This window comes from Macaca fascicularis, chromosome 11 (genome assembly GCF_037993035.2).
Source record: "Macaca fascicularis isolate 582-1 chromosome 11, T2T-MFA8v1.1".
Classification (NCBI taxonomy): Eukaryota; Metazoa; Chordata; class Mammalia; order Primates; family Cercopithecidae; genus Macaca; species Macaca fascicularis.
The window spans coordinates 21,122,918-21,143,752 of record NC_088385.1 but is presented as its reverse complement, the minus strand read 5'-3'; the positions used below and the strand labels follow the sequence as shown (position 1 = coordinate 21,143,752).

Below are 20,835 nucleotides of genomic sequence, written 5' to 3'. Positions count from 1 at the left end.
TTAGGTAGGACTTGCACCAAGCCTCTCAACTATATCGAGCTATTTATGGTAGACCAGGGATTTGATGAGAATCCCACTGCCTTTCTGGAAAGGCTGAGAGGCCTTGGTAAAGCACACATCTCCATCTTCTGATTCTGGTGAGGGAAAACTAACCATAAAGGATACATTTATTATACTCAGGATGCCTCTGATATAAGGAGGAAGCTACAGAAACAGGCCCTGGGAACAGATAGTACTTTAGAGGACCTCCTGAAAGTGGCCAACTCAGTTTTTACAGTAGAGATGGGGGGACACAAGAAAGAGGCAGAAGTTTTAATGGCCACCATGCAAACCTACAAACCCCAGAATTTTCAAGGTGTACCTGTTGACTGCTACAGATGTGGCAAGAATAGTTATCCCTCTTATAAAGTTTAACTGCTCCCATACAAGGTTTAATTTCTTTCACCAAAGTGAAACAGCTTGGGGTACAATGTTGTCAGCATATTTCATTTCTTATTTCTGTAATCTTTGGCACTAGATCCTTTCCTTGTATAATACACATATTTGATTCATGCATACTTAACCTTGTAAAAGTTTTTTTTTTTTTTTTTTCTTGTTTGCCTAGAGGCCATCAAACTCTGAATGGTCAGGCAACTGGAGCCTTGGACAATGGCTCCCTTTAGTCAGGGACCCTTAGGTAGACCTTAGGGAGGAATCTGACTGCCGTTTTCCCCAAAAACAATGCCCCCTGTCAGCAGGAAGTAGCTAAGATTGGTCATCTTCCATATTCTAACGGCACTAAGATGTGCCTCTTCAGAGGGGGAAAGTGATATGGACAGAAGGCAGGAAAATACCAGGCTGAAAAGGGTAGGGTCCCTGGTGAAGCCCTCACACCTGGACCTGCGGCCCAAAGTGAGAACATGCATTCCTGTTTTCCTACATGAATGTTGCTTTTTAGCCTGTCCCACCCACCATCCTATACCCACAGAAACCCCAGGCTCCATTGGCAGAGGGGTGGCAAAGCAGCCGAGCGGTGGAGTGGCAGAGTGGCAGAGCAGCAGAATGGCAGAGAAGGTAAGAAGAGAAGCAGCAGTCTGAAATCAGAAAGATGCAGCTTGACTTCAGGGGGGTGGCTTGATGGCAGGACCTCAGAGAAGAGTTTGGCCAGGGATGGCTGAACTCCAGAAGAAGACCACCACCTCCCCAGTCCATCCCCTTTCTAGCTCTCCATCCTGCTGAGACCCACTTCCATTAGCAATAAAATCTCCTGCATTTACCATCTTCGATTTGTTCATGTGACCTGATTCTTCTTTGATGCCGAACAAGAGCTCGGGATGCAGAGGGCTGTCACACTGAGCTGTTAAACACTTAAGTCATCTGCAGATGGCAAAGCCAAAAGAGCACTGTAACAGATGCCTTCTGGGGCTCCAGGGATTTTGAGTACCCCTCCCAGACACTGCCATGGGGCTACACAGAGTTCTACTCCTGCCAGCACCCAGAAGCACTTGTCCTGGCCCCTGCACCCACTCACCTATGTGTTCCCCTCTCCCATGAGGGGTTGAGAGCTGTAGGCTGACTAAACAAGCCAACCCCTCATGAGTCCTTTAAAAGGGTCATGGGAACCATCCTGTTTCAGTATCAACTCTAGTAACCAGTTAAGGATCAAGTACACTGAAGTATACTCACTTCTGCTGTGGTAAACAGAAGGGACTTTAGAGTAGAAAGAGGACATCTGGAGTTCTCGTAGATTAGTTCTAGAACTGTAATTTCTTCATCTGCAAAATGGGTATGATAGTGTTCTTGTGTCACTGGTGTGAGGATTAAATAAAACAGAGCTGGTCCTCTGTATCCCTAGGTTATGCATTCACAGATTCAACCAACCACAGGCCAAAAATATTTTTGGAATGACGATAAAAATAAAACAAAGGGATATGTTGTGAGAAATGCATCATTAGGTGATTTCATTGTTATGTGAACATCCCAGAGTGTACTTACACAAACCTAGATGTCTCAGCCTACTACACATCTAGGGTATACGGGATAGCCTATTGCTCAAAGGCTACAAACCTGTACAGTATGTTACTGTCCTAAAGACTACAGGCGGTTATAACACGATATTGCCTCACAACACATTTCTCAGAACATAATTCCTCAAGTCATAAGCTATGCATGAGTGTATTCACATAGTTTACATTGCACTAAGTATTATCAGCAATCTATAGATGATTTAAAGTATACAGGATGATGTGCATGTGCTGTATACAAATACTGTACCATTTTATGTAAGGAGCTTCAGCATCTGTGACATTTGTTATCTCCAGGTGTCCTGGCACGAATCCCTTGCAGATAACAAGGGCCAACTGTAATGCAGGTAAAGTATTTTTCCCAGTGCAAAACTCATAGAATGTCTCAGTTAATAGTAAGTACTATGATGAGGATGAATCAGAGGATCTAGGACTTGTTTGTTGTTCTTCTACCAGAATGCTGGTAGAAGATTTTTCTTCCTCTTTATTATCCTTGATTTTTATAAGCTGAACAAAACAAAGCAAAATGGCATAGAGGAAATGGTGGCATGATTGCCACATTAATTTTTAGTCTGTTATTTCTAATTTATGAATGTGAGGCTATATTTTTCACCTTAAGGATAGCTTTGACCACATTCCATATGTTTTATTATATATTTTTATTACCTTTAAGTTATAATGTTTTCTAAACTCCTTGACTAATAAAATTAAAAGTACATACTTAAATTTATGAATATATTTATCTTTTGTTACTGTTTTCTAAATTGCATCTCAGAAAGTGGATGAGATCTTTATTATATAGGTTATTTGAAATTTGCCCACTATTTAACATTTGGTCACTTAAATATTCTATATGTGCTTGAGAAGAATTTGTATTTCCCAATTATTTTCTGTAAATACAATATATATTTATTGGGTCAAGCTTGTTAATTATATTGGCTCACTCCTGTATTCTTCCTAATTTCTCATTAATGTATTAATTCCTGAGAGAGGAATATTGGTATCCTCCACTATCGTATTAGCCCCATCAAACTCTCTTTGGATTTCTGTCAATGTTATTACTTTGTTACATCTTTCTGGTGAATTGAATATTTCAATACCATGTCAGGACTTTATATTTAATGATGCTCTTGGTTCACAGTCCATTATGTTGGTCTATATGCCAATGTTTGGTTGGTATGTGCATCAGTATTTATATTGAAAGATTGTGCCTGTTTCCCACACATTCCTTAATGTGCTAATACGATAAACCAAGTTTATAAATTTGACTTTAGTGACATAAATAGAAGACATAAACTGCACACATGTACCTTTTAATGGCAAAGGTTATGGAACAAGAAACCTCTATATGCCATTCGAATCTTCCCCATAAAAAGGGCATCCTCTTGATGAGAAAGAATTTCAGCTTGCCCCTGTGCGCACAGTATCCCATAATTGAAAGCACTGTCAATCATTTTTGCATAGATATGCTTTATTACATAATACGGATTACTGTACACATTATGCTTTTTTGCATAATTATTTTTGCATTCTATTTATCAAGTAATGATACCATACTTTATGAGTGACTTAAGGGATTTTTTAAAATAATGTTTATTGACTTTTTAATGATCTCCTCATATGACAATATGATTCTGCTGCACTCTTATTAATCATTACTAAAAATCATTTTAACAATTGTCTAGTCAACCACTCTTACACTGCCACTAATTGCTCTGGATTCACTTTCACTGGTGCTGGCCCTCTTGACCTCAGGCACTTAGCTTTGTACCTCTATTGTAATATTTTCTTGGCTTCCTTGGAATATCTCCTGGTCTACCTTCCTTTATGGGCATTGCTTCTTTATAGTTTTCAGCTCAGCTTATATTTTTTCCCACAGTAATAACAATGACATGGACTAAGTATTCCTGCTCTCGAGACTTATGTAACAATTTCACACACCAAGTATGACTCACTTCTCTATTCAAGGAATTTTATTCAAACATTTTTAACAAATCTTTGTCGAGTGCCTATTGCATGTCAGGACATGTTTTGGGTACTAGAGTTTTAAAAACCATAGTCTTACATACAAATGTGCATGGTCACATGGACATTGTAAAAGATGATTTGGGGGAGAACTAATAATATGTTATTATTAAGATAATGAACATCATGAAATATATACACAAAATGATAAATTTATCTCATCTTTGAGTGAGATAAAGGCACTTTCGATCTGTAGAGAGGATAAAGTTACGTAATTAAATTTCTATTCTCTATAATGAGAAATTTAGAATAAATATGAAGGAGTTCTTAATCCGTGTAATGAATCAAGGAAAGAATTTGTTTAATCAAATTATTCTAAGTAAGATACATTCTCATTTGTCTTTGATAGCTTGAGGGGGGTGTTCCCTGAAGGCATCTATGGAGTAGATGATAATTCAGTTTCAAATACTCAGATTTGATGGTGAATGTTTCACTATTTTTTATTGTAGAGTCTTGTACCTTAAGTTTGTACTTTAACAAATTAGTTTCAGTTGCTGACATTAATTACGGTCATTTTGACTAAAGCCATCTAGAAAGCTATCACTTTGTTATTTTACCCCCTCAGTTTATCAGTGCGTATGCTTTTGGATACCTCTGGCCTAGTTTCTTCCCAGGTGTCTTGCCTCCAAGAAAGCCCCCAATGATTCTGCCTCCTGGTATGTGAACCCTTGTATCACGCTTTCCCACAGGGTACAATATGGCAGAAGTAGTGGTATACCACTTCCAGTATTAGATTATAAAGATTGTCCCTTCTGTCTCTGGAGTTCCCTTGCTCATGGACTCTCTCTCATTCCTTGGATCATCTGCTCTGGGAGAAGCCAACTCTATGGCCTGAGGACATTTGTTGAAAACTGAATAGCAAGGAATTGAGGGTCCCACACCTATACACCATGGGGAACTGAAGTCTTCCACTAACCACATCAATACCACCTTGGAAGTAGATTCTTCAGCCCCAGTGAGCTTAAGATGACTGTGGTCTCAGTCAACAGTGTGACTGCAACTCATGGGAAACCTTAAGCCAGATCCACCCAGCAAAACTGCTTCCCAGATTCTTGAGCCTCAGAATGTGAACTCATCAAAGTTTGTTGTGCTAAACTGCTAAGTTTTGGGGTAATTTGTTATGTATTAATAGATAACTTATATGCTAGGTCCCTAAGAAAATCTACAATAAAGATGTAATTTGTCATGAGATAAGACATCGTACCGGAGCCTCTTCCCAAAGAATTTTGACTGGTCTATGGATTCCTTAAGAGAGGAATAGCTTCATATTTTCCCCTGTGTCCAGCCCTTTATAGTTTGTTCCAGTAATGAATGGCTGGGATGATTTTGTTTCCTTCATCAGAGCCCTAAGTTACTTATTGATTATAGGAACATTTGCAGAAAAGCATTATTTTATATTTATAATTATATGTACATATGAACACATCTACCTGCATATAACAATATTAATAAATGTTCTATTTTTACTCGCACATAGGTACTATATAGAGACAGAAAAAGGAGAGTTAGTTAGATCATTCATACACAAACACACACACATGCATAAATGCACACTTTTTTATATTCCTATGCATTTTACATTTGTACACATATGTATATTTACACACATATGTATATATTTTACATTTTGCATTTACACACCTATGTATATATTTATATATATATTTATCCTTGTCTATCTACATATAGACACACATATATAAATGCAAGCCCTATACATATAGCTTTATCTGTATTTATCTGGCTATAGAAATTTTCCATGGGAATTCAAACTAAGGAGTATTTATTGTTGGTTAGAAAATTAAAAGAAAACATTAATTAGAGTAATAATTTATTTTACTATACATCAGCCCTTTAAAATTTTTCAGAAAATTAAAAAAGGAAAAAGAATAGAAATATTACTTCATGGATTCCAAACAAATATGTGTGTAGATAGTGTTTTTTTGTATACACACGTAAAATTTCCTCTTTAATTTACTCTATGAAGATTTACACAGTTTATTTTTAAAAAATACAGATCAAATAAAAATTGAATCTTCTTTTGCTTTTTTTTTTTTTGAGACGGAGTCTCACTCTGTCCCCCAGGCTGGAGTGCAGTGGCACTATCTCGGCTCACTGCACACTGCAACCTCTGCTTCCTGGTTTCAAGTGATTCTACTGCCTCAGCCTCCCGAGTAGCTGAGATTACAGGTGTGTGCCACCATGCCCCACTAATTTTTTGTATTTTTAGTACAGACAGGGTTTCACCATGTTGTCCAGTCTGATTTTGAACTTCTGACCTCAAGTGATTCGCCCGCCTTGGCCTCCCAAAGTGGTAGGATTACAGGCATGAGCCACTGTTTCTGGCCAAAAATTGAATCTTTACTGAAATTATTTATTTCAGTTTTTCTTTGAGATGCTAAATGCAGTAAGTATAATAACTCCATTACTAAATTACTATCTTATCAACTTTAATTAATTATCTCTATATTACTGTAATTATGTTATTGAAGAAAATACTACATAGTAGAGTCAACTTAAAATCTGGTGATATTCCATGCATAATTGTCATTCATTTCTATTGAAATGCAAATAATTCTTGGCTAATTCTCATTTTATCAAGGTACAGTTCTTGCAAAATACCACTGAAACCTGGTGAGGATCAGAATGATTTTTTTTTCTATTTTTGAAGACTCTCCATCTCTCTGTATGTGTACGTGTTTTTGTCTTACTATGTTTTCTTAACTGGCATTAGCCATTTAAACCCAAACATGAAAAAGAAAATTTTAGAGCAGCCACTAAATAGAATGAGTATTTTCTATTTCCACAATGATATATTGGTAATGGCAATTGTTTAAATATGGAAAATGGAAGAAGAAAGAAAATTAAGTATTTATTTTGAATCTAAACATGTAAAATGTGATTTTAAGAATATGGATAAACCTATGCTGATTAATTCCAAATTTTATGACATTTTTGCTTCTGCATGTAAGAACATGACAAATTGCATTCTACTTAGAAGCTATGTGAAAATGAACCCTTTTGTGAAAAACTCACCACCACTCACCTGTGCACCCAGGTTTCTGGAATGTTGTGTGCGGCATACACTGTGAAGCTGAGGTGGGAAGGAAGCCCGGGATTTAGATAGGAAATGCATCTGGGTACATTTACAGGCTGAAAATCTGCATAAAAGCTGTTACAATAGACATTGATGAGCTGGTAGATGGATGTGGATAGTTCAGTTGTTACCTTCTCTATCAAGCCTAGAAAGTAAGAGGTAGAGATTAAGTCACTAACAAGGGCCATATTTGTCATAGGCCATCAATTACAGCTTTGAAATTTCTTATAATACAATTTAAATAAATTTAATTAAAGTGACCCTTTACCAACTGAAGACAATTAACTATCTGTACCTCTGAATGCAACCTGGCTTAGTTGCTAGTAGATTATTTATCAATAAGCTTTCTGATCTCCAGCTGCAGAAATCTTCGAAACATGGCCTTTTCATCACAATTTGGAATTTTAAAAATTATTAATTTGACATTCTGATCAACTGTAATTTGCAATGTTTTTTTTCAGATTTGTGATTGTTTAAAGTTAATTTTCAGACAAGGAATATTTTTTCTACATGACTTATAAGTACATCAAACAAATTCTATCTAAAGAATTAATCATAATAAATTTGATGATGCTATCATGTTTACCATTAACTGAACACTAATCATATGCAATGCGCTGATATAAAAACAGAATGAAAATAGTACATGGCTAGGATTTAAAACCAGCTTGAAATGAAAGATTTATGATGTTTACTGTATCTCTTCAAAATCAAAGCCTTTCTTGAGTTTTGCCATTAGTTATTTAAAAGGAGTCACTGGTTATTCCTAAAAGTGATTTGTCATGAAAGAAGAAAAATTACTAGGTATAGGGGCTAATAGTTTTTCTCTGGCAGCTAAGTAGATATTGAGAACAAGTAAGCACATCATCAGAAATTGTTTTGCTTTTTTTTTAATCTGCTGTGATATGAATCCATGTGCTGTTAGTCAATAAAGTTGTTTATTCAAACACACGCAATTGTTTTTAAAACATGCAATTCCCTATATAGTAGTTCAGTCTTAACAGTACTTTTGCTTTCCACAGTTTGTTACCCAAAGTAAACTTAAGTTAAAAAAAATTACGTGAAAATTCCAGAAATATACAATTTATAAGTTAAAAAAACATGAATTGCCTTTTGTTTCTAATTGTTTGGAAATGAAAATAGCACAGAGCTAGATATTTCCTTTGATAATCTACAGTATTCCAGCACACAGGCAGTTGGATACTTCAGGAAAGTGGCCAGCTTGACATGGAGCTTCTTCCCACATCCTGTCTGTGCCTCAGTAGCTCTGTCGATAATTAAATATTTTTGTTGTTGTTTAACACATGCTGTTTTTCACTTAGTTATTCATAAATTTGTACAAAATACATAAGGTAGATTAACTTTCCTTATTTGTTATATTTCTTAAATTGTGCCCTCTGTTGAAACCGCCTGGGGGGACAAGCAGAGGAAAAAGAAAACCTGTAATTAAAATTCTCTGAGAAGTCAGCAGTAGCAATTAATGAAGCAGAAGAGTAAAGCAGTGTAAAAATAGTCTTAAAAGAGGCCACGTCAAACTCTGGAGGCCAACGAACAGAGATTCTCCTGAACAGCAGAAGGCAGAGAATTATAAATGTATAGAAACATCTTGTTTCTCTGTCTCCAAATTGTACTCTTGGTACCCTGAAGCAGAAAGCATAAACTTCTTTTCAAGAATTCCCAACATTGTGCAAATGAACACACATCTAAAACAAATCATAAATTTATTAATTTAAGCGCTAGCATATATTTTGGGGGAAACTTAGTCATTTGGTTAATTACTCAAACTCTACTTTTTGCTTTTTGTGCAGAAACATGGTTCTTGGATATAATTTGCTACTTTAAGTTTGCATAGAGATGTATGCTTATGCATTATGTTTTACTTCCTGAACTCTGGATGAAGACTACATTTCAAATAACATCATGAAATCGTATTAAGCACCCAAGACACAGGGCTTGGTAGTGAAATATGGTGAGAAAAGAGTTTATTGCACCTAATTTTACTCTGGAAAAGAGTTACAGTGCCATGAAATAAAGAGGCAAGGACAATCTATGTGCAATTTAGACTCAATTAAAATCTGTCATGATTTATTATAGGATATAAGTCTCCAGGAACATTTCTGTACAGTTTTGTGGGATCTCATATTCTAGTCCCCAGAGGAATATGGGGGAGGAGACCTCATTACAACATTCCTGATAGAAAAGGAGAATCAGTTTCATACACACACACCTCCAGCTTGATCACTTCATGTTCGACCACTTAGATTCTGCTAGTAATACTGTCAGGGAGTGTCCATTCCTTCCTTCCCTCTATTGTGTTCTAGAGTTTTATGAACACCTAGAATAGGGGGGTTTTTGTACTTGCACAAGTTTCTTTATACCCTCTGCCACCCTATTTTCCTTTTTGATGTGAGGTGGGGGAGTTCCTCAAACATAGTTGAATGTCTTCTTTTGAGTGGTAGAAATTAGAGTTGAGAGGATATACTTTTGTACATGACTACTGAAACAGTTAAGGGTGTGGAGGACAGGTGAGGTTTTCATTTGCTTTCCAGTGGATTTTTCTGAATCCAAGTGTGTTAGTTGAACATGTGAGGGGCAGACAGTTTTCTTGCAGATACTCAGAGTATTCCTGTGCCAAATACCATCTACAACAAAGAATGATCCTGACCAGACCCTGCACATTAAATCCTATTATATTGTTTATGCCTATTAGGATAACAAGATCAAAGAGTTTAATCTAGAATCACAGACTCTGAAAGTAGAATGTTTGATTCAAAACCAGTTGAGATTTGAGTTGGGAGAGTTGAAATTCAAAACCAGTTCTGCCTGATTCCAAAAGTCAGACTCTGCTCTATCCCACGCAATCTCACACCTCCTGTTTTCTATAGAGGCAAAGTCCTCCCGTGGCTTGTAATTTTATAGACTCAGGGCCTCTGTAAACACTAATTATTCCAGAACCAAATCCTCCTACCTGTTATATTAGCTTGGTCTTTCATATAGAGCTGGAATTTGAATTTGAAGTGGGTGACCTTGCAGACAGACATCTACCACTTTTCTAATTTTTCTTACATCAAAATATAATTAGGTAAATGGTAAAATTCTCAATGTCTTGGAATGGTTATAAGATATTTTCAGCATTTTAATATTTATAGATCTTTTTGTAGACTTTTCTCATTATTTAAAAAATATCAGGCTAAAAGTTTACAGAGTGTGGATTTTTATTCCCTTGCGGAATAAACACTTCCATTAATAAAAAGGATTTTAGAAAAGCATCTTTCTCCTCATAAGGCTGTGGGTGTGTGTGTGCGTGTGTGTGTGTGCGTGTGTGTGTGTGTGTGTGTTGTGTGTTACCACAGTATTTGGATAAAAAAATTATTTTGGATTCTGTAACTTATTTTTTTCTTTTATTTATTTCAAAATACTTGAGTACATGTATGTTTTACCTTTTGCTGAAGTCTCTGAACTTTGATAAAAATTCTGAAAGAAATGTAAAATTATACTTGTTATTCACACAACAAATTCACAAAATAATCAAAAGGTAACGTCCAAAATCTAAACATTATAATTTCTTTGTCATGATACAACAACAAAATATTTCTTGGCATCATATATCAATTTGCTTATTAAACAGAATAAATTTAAATTGTATGATGAAATAAAAACTTTCTAAATATTGTAATAAGCAATGTAGGTAATTTTTTAAAAGAGAAATTACCACAATAGATTGTCTAAGCTCAATCCCCCTTATATAACAGTGACTAATCTTTTGAGAAAAGTGCATGTCTAATTCTCTCTGTATGCCGTGTCCAGCTCTTATTCCTAGCAGTTATTCAGCAAGCTTTAGACAGCAACTAAAAGAAGACTGAATTGAAGTGGACAAAATCAGTATAGATTCACTAAATAGTTTTCTTTCTTTTTTCCTTTTTAGGAAATTTTTAAAACTCTGATAGTCAAACACTTGAAAAAATAAAATATATTGAGTCATATCTTAAATAAAAAATACAATCTGAAATCCTATTTTTTTGTTTCCATTTTCATTATTCTTTAGGTTCATGTCCATTAGTGTGGTGGCCTTCCTTATTTACCTATTTTTATCCTTGTTAGAAACCTAGAATTACTTTGGTGGCTTAGGATTTGCTGGTTGTAACTGAACTATCATGAAAACTGTATAAGGTGATTTATAAACATCCTAAAAAATGGTTTCAGCCCAAAAGGAAATACAATTGTTAATAAGATCCATTTTAATTGCCATTAAAATGTTTTAAATTTATAAACTCAAAATTTTTAAAAAAAGTGAAAATTAAAAAATAAAATTTCAAGTCTTGCATTTAAGGAAATACAATTAGTTAAAAACCAGATTTCTCAAAAAATGAATTAGAGAATAATTGTTTTTCCATAACAAAAAATTTGTTACAGTATTCTTTTAGAGAGAGAACATTTCGATCATGTTTAAAATGTCATCACATTTATATGTAACTTTTTAATTAGAAGCATCATTTGCATGAACCTTTTCAGAAGCACTTCTATTAGGTAAAATATTTAATCGGAGTATAGTATCAGTTGCTAGTCTTAACAACTACATATGAGATTTCCACCCTATCCATGTGGGTGAGATTATTAAAAATGTTAGCCTGATTTAACTAGAATTCAATTTATTCAGAAATATAGACTTGTATTAGAAAATCACCATGACATCCACCTACACCATGATGTGAAAGACCATATTTTCACTTTGTGGTTCGCCTATTATGGAATCATTTAATGGAAATTAAATTATGTGAGTTCTGGAATATAATTTGAAGGATGCAAATTGTTTCCAGTGCTGGGTCAGAGAATAAAATAGAGTACAAGTATGTTTGTCATATAATTCTTCATCTTGCCAAAGCTTACATTTAATAAACTCCTAATGACTTCCCTGTATGGCAGGAAATAGTCCTTTGTATGTTGACCAAAAATGTAGCCAAGAAAAAGAAAAGCTTCTCAAATTTCAGTTTGTTGGCAGAAGGCCTGTATTTGTCATTTCTTCAGTCTTAACTTCATGGTGGGTGGGTAGACTGCTTTGGCATTGTTAACTGTAGCTGGTTACTGCACAAATTCTGTAAAATGTACTTAATATGTGTGCCAAGATTCTTATATAGGTGGGCTCACAATTAAAATGGGATGGAAAAAGAGATGAACAAAAGTATGAATGCAACTGATGCAGAATAAATGAGCTTTCAACAGTCTGCTCAAAATAAGTAGGATCCAGTTTTTACAGAATATTGAACTATTTTATCTATTGACATATATTAAATAAAACTCTTGATTGTTAACTCCTTTCTTAATTTCTCTGCATGAAAATCATTGTAGTCTTATCAAAATATAGGATAAATATTTAGATATGAGTTTAAAAGTTTCAAAGAAAAATCACACAAAATTTTGTGTTTATACTAGTACATAAGGAAAGTGAAATATGAAGGTGAGTTTTTTTTGAGTATTATAATTGTTTATGGCTTTCCTACGAAATACCCAATCCTTTGTGAATAATTCTTTTAATTTCAAATATTAAGTTTGATATTTCTGAAAAATTGTCATTTTTGTTCTTTTAGGGAGTTTCAGAAAATGAGTGTTTTGAAGATAAAACTTTTTATAACCAGCAATACTTTAACATCATTCGAAATGCTTCATCCTAAGACTATATTTTCCTCATTGTTTGATCAGTTGTTTGTCCACCAATTCACCAAGAGCTGGACATAAAAGTATAAGATTAATCAAATAGTCTTAACAGATGGGAAGACGTGTCCACATCCACACATCTGGTCTCTTCCTCTGGCAATGCTTCATATTTGTCAGGAGGCTGGCTGTAATCGATGGCCATGAGATGACAGGGGCCAACCTTCCTGGTGCTTGTGTGAATTAAAGCCTTCGTATAAGCCTTGTGGGAAAGATCCTCCAGAACTAGCACCAGCACCATCCTTAATACCTCCAGTAACAACAACGATCTCATTTAAGCTACACTGTCATCAGGGCCCTTTATTAACATTATTTCCCATACTTAGAAGAACCCTGCAAATTCTGATTTATTTTTCTGTTTTAAACATGAGGAAAATTAAAACTCCAAAAAGTGAATTAATTTTCCACAGGATGTTTATATAGAAACTGGTAGATCTTATATCCAATTCATATTTGCATTATCTTATCTCATGTATTTTATCAGCTTTGGGAGCTTGTAATGTTTCTAAAATGTGACAATTTAAGAGAAATACCTGCCTGTTCAAAGTTAATTCTCACTACCTTGTTATACTGACTTAACATCACCAATTAGAAAGCCCCTTTTCAGCATCATGTAATTCCCAAGTTTTTAAGTTCATCAAAATAGTTATTTTCGAAACATACTGGTGAAATGCTTTTTAAGACACTAGTACAAGCTTGTCCAACCCGCGGCCTGTGGGCCACATGCAGCCCAGGATGACATTGAATGTAGCCCAACACAAATATCACAAATATGTAAACTTCCTTAAAACATTATGAGGTTTTTTTTTTTTAAGCCTATCAGCTATTGTTAGTGTTAGTGTATTTTATGTGTGGCCCAAGACAATTTTTGCAATGTGGCCCAGGGAAGCCAAAAGATTGAACGCCCCTGCTCCAGTATATTTTTTTTTTACTTTGATGCAGAATAGAAAAATATGATTATATTACATGTGATCAAATCAGATTGTTTTACCTTGTTGTTACTTGTAAAGGCCCTATGTCTTAATAGCTACATACAAAAATAGTTTTGGAGACTACATAGTTACTCAGTTTCCTTCTATAATTGGAAAGTAAAAGAGAAGGTGTTTACTTTTTAAGAAAAATTTAGGGAAATGAACACAAATCTGTCTTCGATATTGAATTGCTGGATTTATTGATTACATTATTTAAATTTTGATTTATTTAATGCTTTGCATTTTTAGCTTTTCAGCAATGTTTATCTTTAAAATATTTTTGTGGTATACCTCCATGAGTCATCAAAATCGTCATTGTTCATGTAAAGAACGTATTTAAATTTCTATATTCATTTTTTTACTGTCTAATCACACAAAACTTTGGATTAAATACGATCTAGAAAGCCCATCATTAAGAAACTACTGAATTTTCATACCCACTTATCTATTTGAAACAATAAGCAGTAAGCATGATTATTTCTATGTAGTAATATAATGATCTACATTGTAAATCAATCTTTTGAAAATTTCAAGACTGGCATACTCAAAAGTAGTAGAATCTTTCTTGTTGTCTACCATGCAGATAGAGGTTATATGTATTCACTCTATCTTAGAAAGTTTCACATACACTGTAATGTGTATAGAGGCCTAGGTTCAAATCTGTATTTTGCCACTTATTAATTCTCCGTACACACACACTGTAAGCGTTGAGTTTTAATAGTGAAATGAACATTAAAATACCAACTTTATGACATGCTATGAGCATAAATTGAGATAAAATAAAAATTAAATTCAATGAAGTAATGCATATGTCAAACTATTTTACATATTACAATGGACTAGCAAATACTAGTTATTATTATCATCGTATCTTTCTGCTTTATCATCTACTAAACTAATAATAAGATAAATGAATTTATTGTAACCAGATGTCCTAATGTTTTTCTTGGAAAATAATCACTTACAGGTCTATATCAGATTTCTGAAAATTCAAAAGAAAATCACATAATGTTCATTTTTTAAGCCCACCAAACCACAATGTGGGATCCAGAGAAAATCACACAGAAATCATGGAAGCAGTGTGCACTGCAAAATTCACAAAAGACACCACAAAAATGGATTTTTTCTTTTTTATAAATGTGCTTATCCATACAAACATGACACTTATGCCTGTATACACTCATATACATGAGAACCATTAACAATCTATACAAACACTTATATGTGAATGTTATATAATTACGTTCATTTAGGTAGGATTATAGGATTGATTTCAGTACCACCTGAAGTTATAAGGTGGTTACAAACTTCAAAGGTGTAATCAATGTCCTTATAGTTTAATCAAATCTATTTGGCATAATAAACTCAAGCTGCCAATACTCCCAAACAATTGAAATATACTGTTTGGCAGCACACACACACACACACACACACACACACACACAGATACACACACAATCACACAGACTCAAACATACACACAGAAATACAGTTGTTAGTAAAAAGTCTTTTACTCTCCTTAATTAAGTATTGAACTCAGGTTTAAAACTATTGTGTAATAAATGAATATACTTACCTCTGCTTTTCTCTGAAGAATTAGACTTAGTTCATTTACTGCATCTGTAATTTGTTTGGTTTCCACACACCCTAGAACACTGCATATATTTTTAACTTCTTCAATAATATTATCCACGTTTTCCTGTAGATAACCAAGATTCACATCTTACAATCTATTGAAATAAATGAGGGAACATCAATTTATTCTCAAACTTCTTCTTTTTCCATGAGGAGCAAGTGGAATAAAATATGATTGTTTGCTTTCACATAAAAAGAAAGTTCTCAAGACTCTGGTTATCCTGTGACTGGGGCTTTAATTTTCACTGAGCAAATGTTCAAAATTAGAACTGACTTAACACTAACTTACTAACTTAGCTCTAATTTAACATTACTTGAAACAAAATGAGAAAGAGAGGTAGAAGGAGAGGAAGGGTAAGGAAGAGGGAGAGGAAAAGAGAGAGAGAGAGGAAGGAAGAAGTGTGGGGAAAGCAGGGAAACTCAGCCTTAGACAAAGTCTGTGGTTTCTACAAAACACTATGAAAACAAAGTAATGACGGTCAACCCCGGGAGAGTTTCAAAATACACCTATTGTTTGGAATCAGGGTATAGTTGGGCAAACTTACTAGAAAATCAGATTCACAGGGTTCAGAACAAACTCTGGACAGCCAGTTGTGGTGTTGAGGTGTTTGATAATCATCTGATTGCACATCCTTGAAGTGACTGATTTTTCAAAACAATCGCTGATGACAAATACAATTTACTGATATAGTTTGGATGCCTGTCCTCTCCGAATCTCATATTGAAATATAAGCCCCAATGTTGGAAGTGAGGTCTGGTGGGAGGCATTGGGTCACGGGGGTGGATCCCTCTTGAATGGCTTGGTGCTGTCCTTGCAATAGTGAGGGAGTTCTCACAAAATCTGGTTGTTTAAAATTGTGCAGCACATCCCGCCTCCCTCTGCTCTAGCTCTCACGGGTTAGACACCTGGATCCCCTTCACCTTCTGCTATGATTGCAAAGCTTCCTGAGGCCCTCACCAGAAGGCGATGCTGGCACCACACTTCTTGTATTGTCTGCAGAACTGTGAGCCAATTCAACCTCTTTTCTTTATAAATTACCCAGACTCAGGTATTTCTTTATAGCAACACAAAAATGGCCCAATATGCCTACAGCAATGACAAATTCCTAAAATCAACAATGCAGGCTGGCCTTAAGAGAGATAGCGATTTTATGGTCACCATTCTAAGAATTTTTCATTAGCCGTCCTATATCCCAGATGTGCACATGTTCTTAAATAAGCATTTATTTTTAAAAAACCTTCTCTGTTTTGACCTTATTCTTTTCCACGTTTTGCCATTAACTATAGTGAGAAATCTCTCTTTTCTTTGATTCTGTGTGAATCATGTTTCACTCTACAAGGTTTTTATGTTCTTTGTCTTTATCATTAACAATTGTGTTTTCTCAAAAAACATCAGTTTTGTCACCAGCACGACCATCATTCCAATGGAAAATTACAACAGTTTATTTTAAGAAGAGATGGAACAGAGTTTTTCCTTTTATTTGCATACAAAGATATGTGTTCACAGCATAAAAAGATTTTAATTCTCCTTACATTTTCTTAACAAAGTGTCAATACAAAGACACAATGCAAGTTTTATATTAATGGGATAATACTTTGCTTCTTTTGTGGAAAAATGATATGTACTTTTAAATTTGTTGCCAGTATCTCTGATATGTAATTTTACAAATCCTGAAACCAATGACAAAAACCTGAAGAATAACTAATTAATACTATAAAAGACAAAATGAGGATTCCAAAAATTGTCTACAGATTTTATTAATGAGCTAAAAGTAAAAAGATGCAATTTAGTTGAGATCTATTTTAAGTCTTTCATGGATTAAAAAATATATTTACCCAATAATAACATGGAGAAGAAAAATTTATGAGTCATTCAAATGGAAAAAATCATTTATTTTACTATGCGTTAACTCAATATAAGTCAATATTGTGATGTGGCTACCAGATCCAGTTCATTATTAAATTGAATCAAAAGACATACTCTGCATAACTAGAAAGTGAGTTCCACCACATTTTCAATGTATATTATCCAAACTGGAGTTTAGTTTGGATACTAGATTTGAGAATGTACTTGATAACTTGAAAATTACCAAAGGACAACAATCTTACTATTAATATACTGTTAATACAGTATTCATTCAGAAGAGCATCATAGACACTACTGTCAGCTCTGAAGTCAAGATCTGTTTGTTTACATCCTGGTTCTGCCCCTTTCTACCTGCGGCCATCATCAGAGTATTTAACTTTCTTGTCCCTAGGCTCCCTCTTCTGTGAAGTGAGAATAATAACTAAGTTTCTGTAAAGATTAAATTAGATAAAATATGAAATATAGTGCCTGGCAGATAATGAGGGCTAAATTTTAATGTTTAACTAGTTAATTTTATTCATTCACACCAATCTTTCAGTTTATAAGAGAAATGAGACACTGTATATGCACAGATAACTAATAGAATAGAAATTAGAAAATCATAAAAATCGGAAAAGTCATATTAGGTTCTATGTTTATTTTTTCATTCCTCTGTTCTAAGTAAATACGTGTGATACATGAGTTTGTGAAAATTCATCAACATTACTAAATACTGGGTTGACTTGGGTCACTAGGTAGCTGGTAGCTGATTTACTCAATCTATTACTCCAGTCTTGCACTGCTTCTTATGTGATCCACTTATCTGATTTAATATTTACATTCTGAAGATAATCATTATATTCATGCATAACTGAGATTGCTAGAATATGTGAAGCAAAATATTGCAATTGTAAAAATTGAGTTGGTGATTAATTGGATATGAGAACCAACAGAAAGGTTGGATTTAAGATGATTCCAAAATTTCATTTCCAAATTTTGGAAACCAAGAATACAGGTGCTATTCATTATGGCAGAAACACAGACAAAACGAAGATTTTTGGTAGAATCATGATGTGAGTATTTTTTGATACATAGGTTTTGAGCTTCCCAGAGGAAATGCAATGGAGTTCTATCTCTAGCAACTGGTGGACTGAGAAAATATAGACACACTACACCACACACACATACACACACCACATGGTGTGTGTATAAACATTAAACAAACTATAAGAAAGGTAGGATAAATATTAGGGTTGCAGACATTTAGAGGGAACTTCAAGCCTGAGCAGTAGCTCCAACAGTGATGCTGCAATGGCCTGGAGGAAATATCAGACTAGATGTAGATCCTCAGCTGTAGGATTGGTGTTTATTGCTAACACTGGGAAACGTGCTGAAATCTTAGGACTAAATCACTTGGTGAAAGTAGGGGAAGGGGCAGGACTGGAGCTAAGATCCTCAAATAGTCTTCAAACATTGGATAGCAGCCACCTGTAAAGGTGGGAGAAGAAAAACTGTTTCTACTGATCAGAAACACTTTTGACGAAGCCTCTCTCTACTCAGTCCTTGAGTAAGGAAAATTATTATCTGAGAAACTGAACCCTAGTCTGTGCTCTCTGTGTCTCCGGAGTATTAACTTGGACTATCATAGTAGGAATTTATGTTAAACATTACACTAGGCTATTGTGACTTTTTTGGACCCAAGCAGAAGTAAATGCACAATCATTGTATAGAAACACTTTTCTATACCAACCTACAGAGTTTTTTCCCAAATACACATATATATACAAATGCATGCACACACACACCAGAGTACAAGGGGAATATCAGTTTAAAACTTACAAACCCTATGATGGCTAATTCGCATTATGAGATCCCCTACAGATACAAAATGCAGTAGGGTGAGCACCCTATTTCAAGAAATAATAAAGGTAGACTTGGGCAACATTTTCATAGAGGTGATACATAGACAAAAATTTGAATATGATTATCCCAAGAGAGAATATAGAGAAAAAAATTTGAATGCTGGGTGCATAACATTTCAGAACTTTTATTATTTTAATGATGGAGGAGAAAGTTTGGGTCACAGATGGAGCATGCAGTGTGGAGACATAAGCCAGAAGACTATATAGCTTAATAGACATCAATGTGAAGGTAGCTGATAGTATTACAAAATTTTAGCTTGGCAAAAAAGAAAAAAAATAAAACATCATAACCATTTCAAGTATTTGATGGTCTTTCAGGTAAAAAGAGGAGTAGATTTCTTGTAAGTAGCTCTAAAATGATAAATGAGAACAAATGGTTGCAAACCTAGAGAGGTTCTTTTGACTCTCTAGTTTTTCTTAAAATTTTAAGAAAAGTTTTTCTTAAAATTATTTGTCCAAAAACTGTGTAGGCTGCCTTTTGAGTAGAAAGGTGCTCTAGATTCAGGTATATGAGCAATCAGGGATATTTAGAGAAGATTTTTGCATTGCATAGGATTTAGACTAGACTGCCTCTAAATTCTTTCTAACTTCTTTGGGTTAATGAAACCCGAAAACAACGTTATGATGTTATTTTATGTAGTACATTCCAAGCGTATCTTTGGAAATATTGGATGTTTCCTGAACCTTGAAGGAACCATATGCTAACACTTTAGAATTAATTAAGCATACTTGAAAAATATTTTGAACATTTGAAAAGATGGGTAACAACCTTTTCTCCCCTGCATCTTTCTGGAAAACCAAACATAACATCATAAGTGGTTGATTATTCCCGTCTCTTATTCAGCTGTGATGGAGACCAAAGCAGTATGCATTTAAACAGCCACGTAACAGCATACCATCTCCTAATTTTATACAAACTTTAATTAGTTTCGATTTATATTAGACATACTGAAAATTATCAAATTCAATTAATGAGTTTGGAAACAAATTGAGAATTTAGAATGCTTTTCATTCCAGGTTCGGTAGTTAGTGCCAATATGAATTATTTTTTCCTTAAAGATTAAAAACAGCTTTGAAATGCAACTTGGCTTAAAATATAAAAAAGGATGAGTTCATGTCCCTTGCAGGGACATGGATGAAGCTGGAAACCATCATTCTTATTTAGCAAACTAACACAGGAACAGAAAACCTAACACCTCATGTTCTCACTCATAAGTGGGAGTTGAACAATAAGCACACATGGACACAGGGAAGGGAATATCACACATCAGGCCTGTCCGGAGGTGGGGAGCAAGGGAAGGCAGAGCATTAGGAGAAATACCTAATGTAGGTGAAGGGTTGATGGGTGCAGCAAACCACCATGCCACATATATACCTACGTAACAAACCTGCACTTCCTGCACATGTATCCTAGAACTTAAAATATAATAAACAAACAAACAAATGAAAATATAGAACATTGATTTCTCTGCAACAATGAAAAAATCCAGATAATATACAAAATTATAACTTCTTCTGAACCCCGCTGATATTTGAGGTCACAAAGTGACCAAGTAAACCAAACTACACAGTGAAAACCGTTCCAAAGAGAGTTGGGGCACACAAAATGTTCAAACTTTGGCAGAGC

At 34.7% G+C, this 20,835-nt stretch overlaps 1 protein-coding gene across 6 annotated transcripts in view; it reads right to left on the bottom strand.

Moving 5' to 3' along the window:
* Positions 1-20,835, bottom strand: part of PIK3C2G (phosphatidylinositol-4-phosphate 3-kinase catalytic subunit type 2 gamma) — a 422,558-nt gene that overhangs the window by 309,029 nt on the left and 92,694 nt on the right. For all 6 annotated transcript variants that reach the window (XM_005570265.5, XM_074005892.1, XM_005570267.5 and 3 more), the window contains 3 exons: positions 15,382-15,504; positions 10,566-10,599; positions 7,075-7,270 (listed from right to left, as the gene is read on the bottom strand). In XM_005570265.5, coding sequence (XP_005570322.3) covers positions 7,075-7,270; positions 10,566-10,599; positions 15,382-15,504 — 353 coding nt within the window. The remainder of the gene's footprint in view (positions 1-7,074; positions 7,271-10,565; positions 10,600-15,381; positions 15,505-20,835) is intronic.